This window comes from Pelobates fuscus, chromosome 4 (genome assembly GCF_036172605.1).
Source record: "Pelobates fuscus isolate aPelFus1 chromosome 4, aPelFus1.pri, whole genome shotgun sequence".
Taxonomy (NCBI): Eukaryota; Metazoa; Chordata; class Amphibia; order Anura; family Pelobatidae; genus Pelobates; species Pelobates fuscus.
Window position 1 is genome coordinate 45,585,596 of NC_086320.1, and position 15,308 is coordinate 45,600,903.

A 15,308-nucleotide genomic window follows, 5' to 3' on the forward strand; every position below is an offset into this window, starting at 1 on the left:
CTCTTCAGGTTCTTTAAGTTGCTGCATTTTATGGTTATCTAATTCATTTGTTTTACACCATCAGTTATTATGGATAGATTTAAAAATGTTGAATTTTATGTTTATTTACAGTCTAAGCTGTTATCTAACCACAAAAAAAGCTTTCAAACTAGATGGGGAAAAAAACAACTGCAATGGGAATGTTAAAATGCAAATATGCAAATAACTTTGTATGCATCTTTAGCTGTAATCCACACATATTTACTTGCTGTAGAAAGCAATACATAGTATAATACTTTGTTAATTCTATCATTACATCTAATGAAATGTATTACCATAAGTTTACATATCACTGCCAATTTATGTGTAATCATATGAGGGTTTAAGATTTGATATTATTCATTATTTTTTGGGTAAGAAAATTTCAAGTTGTGTCAATTTCAGTGTAACCAATATTTTGCATATGGTATATTCAAGATTTAAATAAAATAGTGGAAGCTCCGGTGCAGTATTCTTGACAGCAAACATGTCTCAGCAATAAACCAAAACAAAGCATAGATAATAATATAATCACTTTTACCAGTAACACAATTTACTGCAGGATATCACAAATAGACTTGGTCCTGCCCTCCATCCTATAGAGATGGACAGGGAGGAAAGGGGGTGCACCCTTTAATTTATCACCAAGGGGAAAACACAACCCCACTGCTTATTTGTGTTCTACTGATGCTACATTACATTTTTATACATTTATTTTAGTGTAAATTAACATCTATTTTAACTTCAATTGACAAGCTAGTAGTAAAATGGCTAATGCACATCATTTAATTATTTAATTATACATTTATAATTATAAAGATGGAAATATATTCCTTTAATTCCAAGTAAACACCTGACAAACTCCCACCGTTATCAACTGGTCAAATCCCCAACTAATTTTCTCTATGCGCTTAGGTAAAAAGGTGCATATTGACAAATGTGAGAGCAAGCCCATCTGTGAATTAACAAAACTGCATTGAAAGCCGTTACTTTTCCAATCATTTCTAGATGCTCCCTGCGTGGAAGCACAGTAGACTTTAACTATGGGTTACCCACCCCCTCTGTCTTTCTCACATTCAATGACTCAGAGTAACGGAAAGTTGCATTATAATTCACAGAGTTCCAGTGAGGCAAGTAGAAGGTTAAAGGAGAAAAAAAATGATAAAATTAGGTGAACAGGGTCCTCATTAACCTTTTGTCCCTTTTAATGCTTGTAAATAAAATCTGTTATTTCCTGTTTTGTATTCGATGAGAGTAGATCTTCCATTTAACATCAAGTGGCTGTTTTGTTTCATATTTAAAAAAAAGAAAGTAGATAGATGTGTATGTATAGAAATAAACAAATTCAATAAAAATTATTACAAATAAATTATAAAATAAAAATTAAATGAACAAAAACATAAAGTTAATAAACATATACTGCAACATTTATTACTATGGTGTCCATGTAACACAACAATGCAACAGCCCAGTTGTAAATGTTCATAACTTATAATCCTTATAGTGATTGTAGAATTGCAGTTGTCTTACAGAATTCATCCTTTAGTAGATAATTCTTGATATGCAGACCGATGACAGCTTGTGCGTGTGGACAAATAGGATTATTATTCAGCTAAAATATTTATTTTTATTTTCCAAGCTAAAAGCCACTGTGCAAATCCACAGTAATATGTCACATAATTTAATGTGTTAGCCATATTGTGCAGTGGGAAGAGACGATGTCTAAGATACATCTCATGGGCTGTCTAAGACTGAGACCCATCTAATTAGTCCCAACGAATATGTGCTTTCTCTTATAGAGTGTATCCTAAAAGCTCCATAACTTTTAGGCAGCCATGACAGATATGTCATATATAATCTACCCAAGGTTGATTCTAGTCCCTTGCCCATCCAACATTCCCATTTATCCTCCATTTGACCTTCACTTCCCCCTGGACTCAATGAATCTGGAGGTACCATGTCTTTATATGCAGATAGTGCTTTCAGCTAAGGCATACATGCACTGTCAACAGAAAAATGAGTCAGTCTGAAGGTCAATCAAAAGCAAGCAATAAACACTAGCAGAGACATTGTAAGGGGGCTTTGGAGAGTGAAACCACTAATACAGGGTTAAAGGATGTATTTGATTTTTTTAATTTTCACATCAAGCAACTGATTCTCCAACAGTCACCTGATGTAAAGAAGATAACCATTATAGTGTTCTTCCAGACAAAAAAGAAGGAGCAAATTGTCCCTACCAGGTTACAATCAAGAAGGGAGTGTTGAACTGGGCTGCATGCTCTCCATTGCTTAAGTAGTGTGGCTAGGTAGGATTAAATTGCATACCTGGCAACGGGCATGTTTTTTTTAATGACCCTGAATAGAGCCTTAGTGTTGACATCTTTGAGTTTTTGGAAACCAGCTATGCACTTAGATGTTAGCGAGGCAGTCCAGCAATAGTCCAGTATACACTGTTTACAACATGGACCAGGTTGAGGTATCCAATCACTTTGACAGCCAGTTACAGTGGACCTCTGGTAAATTAGCTGCAGGAAAATGATGGCAGGATGTCTCTAACCCAAACCCTAACAATTGCTCAGATTAGCTGATATTGGGCAACCCACTGCCGCCAGAGGTTTTTAGCTAAAAAAAAAAAAGTATATGGTCACTTTAGCATGGTTCCAAAGCAAACAGATGCTTGCGAGGTTCCTAATGCAATATATCTCCAGATATGAACAGGCACAGTACACACATTAGCACGTAGACATAATAATGTACAAAAATCATATGAAGGTGGATATGATATATAAGGAATTGCCCATAAGGTAACAATTTGCATCACTTTTAAAATAACATAATTCTCTATATGTGGTTTGAAGGCATATAATATTTCTTACAATTTTCATTCTTTTTCTTTTGTAATAGTGACACAAAGTGACACGTCTGAAATCATAAAGATTGAATACTGTGAGTTCTCAGGCAGTCAGCATGAGATCAGTTGCATCAGAGTCGATTCAATAGACCCCCTAACAGCTTGAAACCTGAATCAAGTTCTTTAACTTAGAGGAAAGTGATATCCCATTTTCTCTATTTCTCTTTTCTGCAACAATGCTTCAGCAACACTGATCAAAATAATCTTTGCTATTCAAAATTAAATATAGACATCTAATTATCTTTAAAACATACAGCTTAGAATGCTAAATCATTACTTTTAGCAGAAAAAAAACATGGAGCTTTTTGCAATGTGAATGTTTTTGTTCACAGTGGGTAGTCTGCACACTATGAAAACTGCAGCCTTCAGTGACACTAGACAACAAAAAGAAGTACTTATGTATAGAAACGAAAAAAAAAAAAAATAGGTTTGCCATTTTAGAAATACTGGTAAATGGGTTTAAATGGGGCTACTTAAAATAAATGACACCGTTAATGTTATAATGCATTGTTTGAGGAAAATACAAAAAAAAATGCAAAAAAATTAATGCAAAACAAAAAGCTCTGTGATAGTTGGTTATATAATGGCTTGATTAAATAATAGCTTCACAAATATTAAAATGAAGTCTAAAGAGGGGATGAATTGTGTACAAAAGATGCAATTACATTTATTTATGTGGTCTCCAATTTAATACAGAAACATAAATTAACAATCTGAAATTGTTAGAGATATGGGTTCTGAATTTCAATATTTAGTGCAACTATGAGATCAAGCTCATAAATCAGTTCTGGTACTGTTTACTGATCACCACTAATGTAAGACAAATAACTGTTTTTCCTTAACAATTCAAGTAACAGAAGACGCTAAAAGGTAGACTATAATTTCAGCCATTAGTTTACATTTATTCGCTGACATAGCAAACCCATGCAATGTGGGAGTGGAAAATACTTAATCTACATGTGGTAGAGATCTATCTATATATCTATCATTCTATCTATCTATTCATCTATCTATCTATCTATCTATCTACCTATTTATCTATCTATCTATCTCGTGGATTTTGCTTATAATTCTTTGATTACTAGTTAATTAATTATGCATTCACATGATGAAAACAATAAGGTAATGTTTAATCATCATATATTGCTGACCACTGAGTCTAGATTGCCATAGATAGAGTAGGCTTGAATTAAAATAAATAGATACATAGATAGTACTCATATATTAACAAGCACCTAGGCCAGTCATCTCAAACTTTGCACCCCCGATGTTGCTAAACTACAACTCTGACAACAAGGATACTCTGGCTATCTATTGCTTTCAAATACTTCTGGAATTAGTAGGCCATCAACATATCTAGGGGGACAAAGTTTAAAATCCCTGATCTATACTATTTACTGAAATGATCAGCAGGAAATACCTGGCTCTAGTAAAGCTTTATAGTATAATGAAATTACTAGGTCAGGCAGGGACAGTAAGCCAGTCAAAACAGAGTTCAAGACACACATACAGATGTTTCAACATTTATTTTTATAAATCTGCCTTTATCACATTAGAAAAAACTACTTAAACTTATTTTACTTTTAAAGCTGCCTTTGTTTATGTTGTTTTGCAGATTCTTAGAGGTATCACAAAATCAAAAAGGCTTTTTTTCATGTTCTGTTAAGGCAGTGAATACTGTCTAACACTCAGCATGACGCTTTCATGCCCGGCTGGATAGTGAGGTTGTCTGGAAATTAAATAGAGAGAGACATGTAGGAAATCTATTGGTAGGAAGCAAAGCATAGCAAAAATGCATAGTGAAACAGATACGAACATCAAAAAAGTTGAAAATGAAACACTAAATTACAAAGTGAACAACAAAGCTGGAGACCTGTATTGAAATCACAGGAAGTAAAAACAATAACCAGTATTTGCCTTCTGCTAAGTGATGGATTTATTCTCCTAATATTGCTTTAAATTAATATTTGTTCATTCTCAACATAACAGCCACAAATGATATTAACTGATTTAGAAGCCATGAATCAAGCAATGCAAACATATCCAACATTAAAAAGGGTTAAAATGTAGTTAAACATAAAATGTTAATGTGTACAAAGAATTGAAAAAAAAAAAAAGAACCGTGTTAAAAGGAAAGGATGATATTATGTATCTGTGTCAAAATGTTCTCGGCAATAATGTACATGATGAAATCTGTAATAATGAGGCGATGTTTCAAAACAAATGCAAATAGCCAGAATGTTACTTGCTAGCTTATTATATTTCCATGTTTATTATACTTGTTGCATTAAAACAGGGGCAGAACTATTGGTGGAGCAGCAAGAACAATGTCACTAAGACTTATAGGAGCTTTGAGGTATCCCACTGATGGCCCCTCGGCAGAGAAAGAGCAGTGAAAGTAGGAATAAATACTGATCCAGATAAGGCATAACAATGTGTTGAGTTTCTCACATTCTTCATTGCAGCTGCCCAAAGCTAACTGCTAGAGATGAGCAACTGCTGGGAACACAGCATAGAAAGTGATTATGCTAAAAACAGGTTGGGGGCACATTTCTCCACTGCTTACCAATGATTGGCCATCAGGAATGCTACTATCATGTTGTGTAATCCCCAAGGACCAAATTTAAATTCACGGTGGCAGTGTGTGTTGCCACAGACAAAAAGGAAATAGACAGATAGTAACAAAGATTACCAGTTTGTTACCTATCTTCTAGCAGGGATAAATATATAAGCTCTGGTTCAGAGGGCTGCTGTAGGGTCTGCTCTTAATACAGGCTTTTATACTCCAATCTTGTTCCCACTCTTCTTCTTCCTCTAATGCAGTGGTGATCAACAGGTAGATACCCAGATGTCATAAAACTAGAACTACCATGATGCATGCCTCTAGAATGCCTTTAGAAAGACAAATCATCATATTTTGGGCACCCCTGCTCTAATGTATACCTACTTACTCTGCTACTTAGCCAAACTAAGCAAAACTTCCCCCACCTCAGCTGTCTCTCATTTATACCAACCCTCATTTATACCTACCCACCTCACTCACTCAATTACACCCATTCACCTGTCACTCAAATGTAACCCACTGCTCATATACACCCAGCCACCCCTAACCACTATGTTGCTTACCCACACCTAACCTCCACTAACCCTACCTAATGACCCACTCATTTATACACAACCTGTCACATAAGAAGGGACAAAACTACTTTTGCACTGTGCCCATCTGTACATTTAGTTACAGCACCATTACAGTAAACAGTTCTTTTATTCAGTTGTGATTAAAAAAAACAAAAAAACAGAACAAAACATTATGTTAGAAATAGCTAAACTACTGCTCCAGCACTTAATCGCATGTATTCATTGCTTTATTGTCATTGTGCAGATACATTCATCTTTACTCCAGGGTCAGTCATCACTCAGCAGAGAAACACATTTCTCTGTCAAAGCGTTAATTATTTCCTCTGCATCAAACTTGCAGACTGTAAAAGGCCTTCTCCTCCTGCATTGTATCAGAGTTAAAGAGGCCCAAAGTACAGATGGGCAGCTGTGAAGGGGATGGTAGTCTGTAGTATGCTCTATAGTTACTGTCCCATAGACGTGAAATGTAATTTATACAATTGTCTCCTTAGATAAACACATAAAAACTATAATTTTCTTGCAAATACCCAGACAGAGTATCTTATCATTTATAGTTTTGTCATACCTATTGCTCATTACAGTTTTAAATGTTCAATTAATACATATTTATCTATTTATACCTTTTATATATATCATGCTGTATGGTATATATATATACATATATATATATATATTTATTTTTTTTTCATATATATATATATATATATATATATATATATATATATATATATTTATATATGTATATCTATTTATATATTTTCAAATATATATATGTCTATTGAGTTTTATTCAATAGACATAAGCACATTTTATAAGTAGAATAAAGAGAGAATGGGATGGAAAACCAATTAATAAGTAAGTGGAATCCCTACTCATTCACAGGTATATACCTCTGAAAGTAAACGTACCGTCACAAAGGGGGGGGGGGGTTGGGGGTAAGGAGGGGTTATTAAACCTTTATTAGGGGAAAATAGGATTTTAATTGTTTAAAACCTCGTAAAAGTATTACCAGAGGCAAGTACACCTGAATAATGTGTGAGTAAATTAGATAAATGCTCTCAAAAAGAAACTAGGGTAAAGATAATTAAGTAAAAATATAGAATATTCTATAAGTAGATCTCTATGGGAGTACAATATGTACACTGTATAAAGTAGTCATGCCGCAACATTCGCATTTAAGCAAAGGAGGAATATTGGTAGGGATTTAATTGTGCCATGGTAGTAGTTATGGTGCCACTGGGGCCAACAGCTACAGTTACTAGTACAGGCAGGAATGTATGGAGTGGAATGTAAAGAAGAAAAGGAGAGAAGGTAAATTTGTCTCTGTACAGTATAAATACCCTGAACTGGCTGTCTAACTCCCACAAAGGGAAAAGGCTGGACTAACTGCTGCTTCAAGGCAGCCTACAGGCTATCCCTACCAAGCACACCCCTGCCAACCCATAGGGAACCTAAATAATATCCGTGAGTAACAACATAATACACCTAGTATAGTGAAAATAAAAAAACCAAAAGGAAAAACCTCAAAATAAATGCATCGGCAATAAAGTATGCTCGATGCGCGTTTCGGCATATAGAACCGCCTTTGTCAAGAGCTTTACCTTTCTTTACCCTAGTTTCTTTTTTGAGAGCATTTATCTCATTTACTCACACATTATTCAGGTGTACTCGCCTCTGGTAATACTTTTACCAGGTTTTAAAAAATTTAAATCCTATTTTCCCCATATAAAGGTTTAATAACCCCTCCTTAGCCTCAACCCCCCCCTTTGTGACGGTACGTTTACTTTCAGAGGTATATACCTGTGAATGAGTAGGGATTCCACTTACTTATTAAGTGGTTTTCCATCCCATTCTCTCTTTTTTCTGCAATTATTCTCGGGGTTAAGCCCCTTATACCTCTTGTAACCTTTATAGAGGTTGGGGAGTTGGCTAGTCCAACACCCTATACCCTCTATCTCTTTATCAACATTTTATAAGTAGTTAATTCTGTGTTGTTAGTTAAAAAACAATAGCCAATGGCTACACCTCTCCCATCCCTTATGTAGTGGAATAAAGACTTTGAATTATATAATTCGGAGTCCGAACAAATTTCCATAGAGCAGAGGAGAGTACTCCTGGTGACACTGGTTAAACCTTACTTCTCACATTGCCATGAGGAGTGGGCATTTTGCTGGCACTACTGAAGATGTATAAGTGTATTAGATGGATGGAGGATTGGTGATACTGAGGGACTGGGTATCCTCTGATATTAATTAAGGGCATTCCCCAACATGGATATTCTTTAGCCATATAATTGACTATTGAAAAGAAAGAGAACAAATTCCTACTATTAATTTTGTAATGTATGATTTTCTTTTACCTATGTCTATTATAAACTTATAATAAATTGGTGATTGCTTACTCTTCCATGTCTCTTTTATTTTACTAATAGTCCTTACCCAAGTCTATTTTTATTTCTTCTTTTTGCATAACTTGTTTTGGAATCCTGGAGATGTGCTTTGTATTGTAATGCTGACTGTTAAAGCTGTTAGGTCTATGCCTAATGTATGTCTTTAGTGAAATATTTTTAATGCTTAGATTTTTCATATTTTTTATTTTAAATAATGTTATTAATCGATCTAGACGGACAGACGTATGACAGGAAGCACAAATGTGTAGATAGATAAATGGATATATAAATAGATGGACAGACGGACAAATCAGTATCGCATGTTGGTATACAATAAAACTTATTTTGGACGCTTACATTGTGTGCAATGCATTGTATTTTCATTTTTAAAGATGTATTTTTTTCATTCACAGTAAATGAAGGAGGCATTAAACAAGCATCAAATATGTGTCCTGATCCAGGAGAACCTGAAAATGGGAAAAGAATAGGCTCTGATTTTAGGTAAAACTTTGAAGTCAATACTGAATAATTTAGATAATTTATATTGACTATATAAACCCAAACTAATGCCCGTACAATTGCCCTTATTCTTGCTTGAAAGAGGTAATAGCAGTTAAAGTGGTATTAAATACTAAATGTGGTTCTTAGTATCAATGCTTTTATTACTAAAACATCTGTTTAATAATAAATTTTTCATTCCACAGTAAAATGTTCACATACGTTATAATTATTTACTGAGTACTAACTTAATACTCAAAGGCAAAGCCCAGTAATTAGCTGTCATATATAGCAAAACAGAGATGGCAATTTTAGATATGCTTAACCCCTTAAGGACACATGACGTGTGTGACACGTCATGATTCCCTTTTATTCCAGAAGTTTGGTCCTTAAGGGGTTAAAGGCACTATTTCATGGAAAATTACATATTACCATTTGATTTTTAAAAAATGAATCATCGTTATTATCGCTACTCAATACTGCTAGTAAATATGCAGATTAGAATAAATCTAGATTTTATTAATTACCTATGGTTACGTCCAGGTTATTAGGTGTTAGTTGCTCTACTGCCCATTTTTCAAGCACCTATCATGTTTTGCAGACTCATTAAATGTGCATAATAAATTGAGGTCAGTTCACTAAATGCTGAATTTGCCACTACAGATTTCAAGTCACTTAATTCTCTTTAATATGCTTGACTTCCTTTGAGCTTCTCTTAATCAATTTAATTAAAATTACCTTAAACCACACTGAACTGAATGAAACCTATTTGTTTTAAGGTTTGGGGCCAATTCACTAAAATGAGAATTAAAAGTGAATTGAAAGTGAATTTAAAATTTAAAGTCAAAATAGACAAACTGGTCAGCAATGTTTTCACATTAGCTACTCTGGCCTTAAATTCATTTTAAATTCACTTTAAATTCACACTTTAGCAAATATCCCTAAATGTGTGGTAATACCATGCTTTGTATCAGGGGAATGGAATAATTCTAACAAAGTGGATTTATTTGCAGTTAAACTACCAGTAGCTGTTTATGAATAGTGAAACTGGTAAACACATAGAAATTTGGCTGATTTTAACAGCTAAAACAATGGAATTTCACATATAGTAAACATATTCAAATGTGCCTTTTGTGAATAACTGAATAAAAATCTGAATGCCATTTGTATGCTGTTTGGCTAACATAGACATTTCTGGTAGTAGGGCTTTACATCAGACAGCTGTTCATTCGTCACTCCCCTCCCAGTCCTCATTGGTCCAGAGAGCATAAAGGCACTCTTGAGTCACTGAATGGTCCAATCAAAGCAGATTATTTTAATTTAATATGTTCTTTGGTAGTTAGAAAATTTGGATGCTTCTGATTTACCGAATTCAGACGAAATTCGATTCAGAATAAAATGAATTGCCTACGTGTCTATGTGCTCTTGCACAAAACCATATACATTTATTTACTAAGATAATATTTAATGAAACATCAAAAAAGTAAATGTGACAGTTAATTTTCAAAAACTCCCACTTACTGCAATATTTATTGTTGCAACACATTTTACTTATTTGCTGAAATGTATACATGTATTATGTCAATATAATCTGTCAGAAACCAGTTGGTTCTATTACATATGTCTTTCATTTTTTAACAGTGTCATATTGTCTTGTGGTGCAGACTGACAGATTTTTTAATTTATATTTCAAATCTAATTCTAAAATTATCCTTTTTAAGTATCCATTGAAAGTCATTTTCTTATAATGGTGGATTTTGTCAAATGTTCTTTGACAGAAACTGTACTGGGCACAGTCAAACATTAACCCTAAGGCCTCTTACCCTAAATACCCCAAAACCCTAAAGACCCTAAGCATATATACTATGTACAGCGCTACGCAATTTGCTGGTGCTATATAAATAATAAAATAATAATTATATATATATATATATATATATATATATATACACACACATATATATATTTACATATATATATATAGTTATGGGATATTTAGGATGAGAAAGCTTAGGGTTAGTGTTTTACAGTACAACAATACAGTTTCTGCCAAAGACAAAATTGACCATTCTAAGAATTATAAGCACTATATTTAAAATAAATAAATATATATTTATATATATATATATATATATATATATATATATATATATATATATACACAATAAACAATACACAAGATCCAGCACACTCTCCTATCTACTAAACAGCAACTTCAATGTTGACAGATTTTATTAGTTTTTAAAAGTTTTTTTTTTTTTTTTTAAAAACACCTAATCTAGGCAAAAAAACAATGGGGATTTAGTTACATTATATGATCATACATTGCATAAGCCTGCCACAACGTCAATGTACCCCATCTTTGGCAGGTCCTACTCTCACAGTCTAATGTCTGCTCTGATGAGATTAACCTACTTACTTGGGATATATATATATATATATATATATATATATATATATATATATATATTTACTCAGCAGCACCTTAAATACAATTTTGATATTTAAGTTAAGGTTAGTATTCATATTTGGTTTAATTTAATTTAATTGTCATATAATTGATGTCTGTTACATTTTCTGTGCCTCCAAACCCAATTTAACCAATCTGAGGTCTTATCATTGAACAGGTAACGTACTTGAGTTATTAAATAATTCTATTATGTGTCATGTCAGATGAGCTTGTGGACATTCCACGTTGTGGAACAAAACTCCCTGCAGTTACCATCACAAAATGAGGTAGTTTTTTTATTAAACTATTTTATTTTTGCTATTTTGTCATATTGTGTTTTGTTACAGTCTTGGTGCAACCGTGCTTTTCTCTTGTGATGAAGACTATGTTCTGCAAGGTGAAAAAAGCATCACTTGCCAAAGGATTGCTGATGTCTTTGCAGCGTGGAGTGACCATCGACCAGTGTGCAAAGGTAAGAACCAGAATAAGGTAAACTTTACCTTAAAGCTAACACCATTTTTTACTAAAGGTTTTAAACCATTTTCCAATTAAGTACTTTAAGGTTGAATAGTTTCCATCCTTGGTGCTGAGGAACATGTTCTAGAACATGTCTACGTGATTACTGCATTCTTGAGTAAGTATTATGACATATTGCATGATATAGTAGTCTAATAAGGCATTGATCCGATGTTAAAAATTAAAAAAGAAAAATACTGTAAAATAAATGTCTTACCCTATAATATGCTTGAATGGACTTGGTTACAAGTGCAATTTCCTAACCAGTAGAAAGGCTTATGCAAACAGGCAAGAATAAGCAAAGCATATAGTAAAGATATAGTAAAATAATATAGTGAAGTAAAATATAACATAAAAAGTATAGTGAAAATATGAAATCTTTATTTCTCTTGATTTAAAAATATCCATAAATTATGTCACCAACAAAACAACCACAGTAAAAATGGGCCAAATCAATACAAAAATAAAATTACTTAAGCACCCAGACCCCTTTACTATAAGCACCCAGACCCCTTCATCTTATTGAAGTTGTCTGGATGCATTATCTCTGTCCTACTTAGTCCTGCAATATAAAACATTGCATTTTTAGAGAAACTGACTCTAGAGGCGCTTCCTGGAGTTTCACAGAGGTTGACTCTATGAAATGCCGCTGGACCTTCTCATGCTCTGCATGAGAAAAACCCATAGGAAATCATTAAAGCAAGTAACTCATTAGTGTTAGGAATACATATTTGTATTCCTTACACTAAAGTGTTCCTTTACATGTTTCGCACATTGAAGAGTGCTTACTCATAACAAACAAAAAAAGTATCGATCTTGAGCAAATTTCTCAGATTTTACTTAAATTATCTCTGTTGACTAATATACACTGCCAATTTTGTACCACAAATAACATATATACTCTATATATTTTATTTTAGTTAGTTAATTTAATCAATTGTTATGACAATGTGTCTCTTCCATGTGTTTATGGGACCTACATTTTTTACAGTGTTTTCATAATTTGCAGTGTTTAAAAGATTAAGTGTTTCTTGAATTGTTGGAACCGAATCCAGCACATTTTGAACAAACAAAACATTTTTAATCATCAAAAAAGTTGACCTTGAATTATTCTCTCCCAGTAGGATTAAAACAAGACAGTTGAAATTTTTTTTTTATTAAACTACAAATGTGGCACATTGTTAGTATACGCACATCTTGTATTGACATAAGGAAGATCAATAGCCCCCTAACTGTCTTAGAACATTCATACAGCTATTACAAGGTATTAAACAAGCTTGTTCGACATTGTGATCATGTATTGTGATGGTAATCTATCCATTAATGTCCGTAAAGAGAACTATGTATTAAGTGTCGATATTTTATTAACAACTTTAGTGGCAATTTACATAGGTCAAATCTCTCCTACGGTCTTCTAGCCAGTGTATTTCTGCGTATAAATCTCAGTACATTTCCGTCCATAACCTTTTTTTTTTTTTTTTTTCGTGCAGGTAGGTAAATTGCAAGATCAAATGCCACAACAGCGTACACAGTTTAAACAGTGGCACGAGGGCATGCACATTATATTTTGGTACAAAAACAAGTTTAACGTAACTTATGAGTATTCGTAATAAAGTGTAGTACACATATAAAGTAAGATAAGTACAAAACAGCTTTGTAGATTAGGTCTAGCTGGATATAAAATAAAAGCTTTAAAGCGGTCTCAACATTGGCTAAACCAGCACGTCACTTACAGTTAAAGGCAGACGAGGTGTTGCTTCAGGTTAACAGACTGACTTAGCGTGAGGTACTAGTATTAACAGCTTAATTAACTAAGGCATATCTCCTTTGTTTGAAAAATAAAATAAGAATCACTAGGCATAACATTGCTAATATACATCAAGAACATGCTAGGTCTGCTCTGCTTTTTGGGTAGTAGCTAGCAAGATATGACTGGCTATTACTGCGCAATACTAAATACTTGTTGAAAATTGCTTATGCAGGGTATGTCTGTGGATGGGTAATTATTCTTAGTATTAAGGTTAGGTACATATCCTGCCATTTTTGTTACGAAAGACCTATGACCGTGCTAGATTCAGTGATGACTAAAAGCCTATGGTATCAAAGCAGAAAAAAGTGAAAAAAGAAAAAGTTAAGTAAAAAGTAAAGTACATTAGTCCACTATGTGAGAATTAAGCCAAGAGGAACAGGAGTCTGTGGATCAGCTACTGGGAGCCCCCAGCCTTCTCACCCGATCCCCCGTTTGATTTGAGGTTGTTGGACACTCAGACCCCGCGAGGTGAGGCTTATGTTGCTTGGGAGCACGTACAGTGAGCCTTTAGCTGATGTCCCCGGATCTGTACTGGTATGGGAGCAACCAGTTTGTGGGGTTAGGAGGCCGAGTGTCCCTGATCTTTGAGTTTTCAGTAGGCCTTGCTCTGTGGTATATTTCAGCCTCTGCTGTCCGTTCATTATGACTTGCGCTTTGTGGTGCGTATGTAGGGTCTAGTAGGGCTTGTTGAGCTCGTAGCTGTGCGGACCGGGTCCGGTGTGTAGAAGTGTGCTTTTTTCTCGCTTTCTGCGATGCCATCCCAGGGCTGTGTTATGGTAGGTGCTTGCTCCTTTCAGAGCTAATGTTGCTCTGACTCCGGAAGGTGTGCTTGGTGAGGGATAGCTTGTGCTTGCAGGGAAAGATGGTCGCAGCAGGGTGCCTTAGCGTAAGCTTGTTTGTTGGCGGGTAGTGATATTTTCGATGGCGCCATTTTTGCACTCGCTTCTCTCTGTAAGTTGTGCCCTGAGGACAGTAGTGTGTGGACCGCGGTGGTGGTGCGTACATTTCTGAGGCTCGTGGCATGGCTTGGCATGTTTCGAGTTTTCTCCAGAAAGCTGTAAAGATGGCATTTAGTCGTGCCATAGTTTCGTCCCTGTTTAGTGCGTTGGGCTGTCAAGTAGCATTCACTGCCATTTTGGTGTTGGAGAGCTCCATCTGGGGCTGCTGACTCGCAACCCGGTGGGCACTCCTGGGACTGGGATAACCCCTGCCAGTCTATGGGGGGGAGCAAAGGCTCATGAACCCATTTCTAGCCTTAGAGGGCTGCATGGGAGCATCTGTCTCCCCATGCTGCCTGTGCTTGTAGGCTGCAGGTGTCTCTCCGGGGAGTCTCGTCAGTTGGGCTGCTTGTTTGATGTTGGCAGGTGCCCCTCGGTTTCACCACTCGGTTAGTGACTCTATGGAGTCTATCAAACGCCATCCGTGGCTGATTAAATGAGATTTAGGTGATTAAAACAGGAGTAGTTCTGTCCTGCGACCGCTCAGTTCAGCAGTCAGTCCCCGCCCCCAGACCATAGCCTACTTATCTCTTTAAGTCTATTTCACACTGTAGCATTATCCCACTGTGTGTTTTTGTAGA

The 15,308-nt window shown here is 35.0% G+C and overlaps 1 protein-coding gene across 1 annotated transcript in view; it reads left to right on the forward strand.

The window, feature by feature from the left end:
- Positions 1-15,308, forward strand: part of CSMD3 (CUB and Sushi multiple domains 3) — a 1,213,223-nt gene that overhangs the window by 536,380 nt on the left and 661,535 nt on the right. The window contains exons 10-11 of the mRNA XM_063451130.1: positions 8,870-8,957; positions 11,751-11,875. Of these exons, the coding sequence (XP_063307200.1) occupies positions 8,870-8,957; positions 11,751-11,875 (213 nt within the window). The remainder of the gene's footprint in view (positions 1-8,869; positions 8,958-11,750; positions 11,876-15,308) is intronic.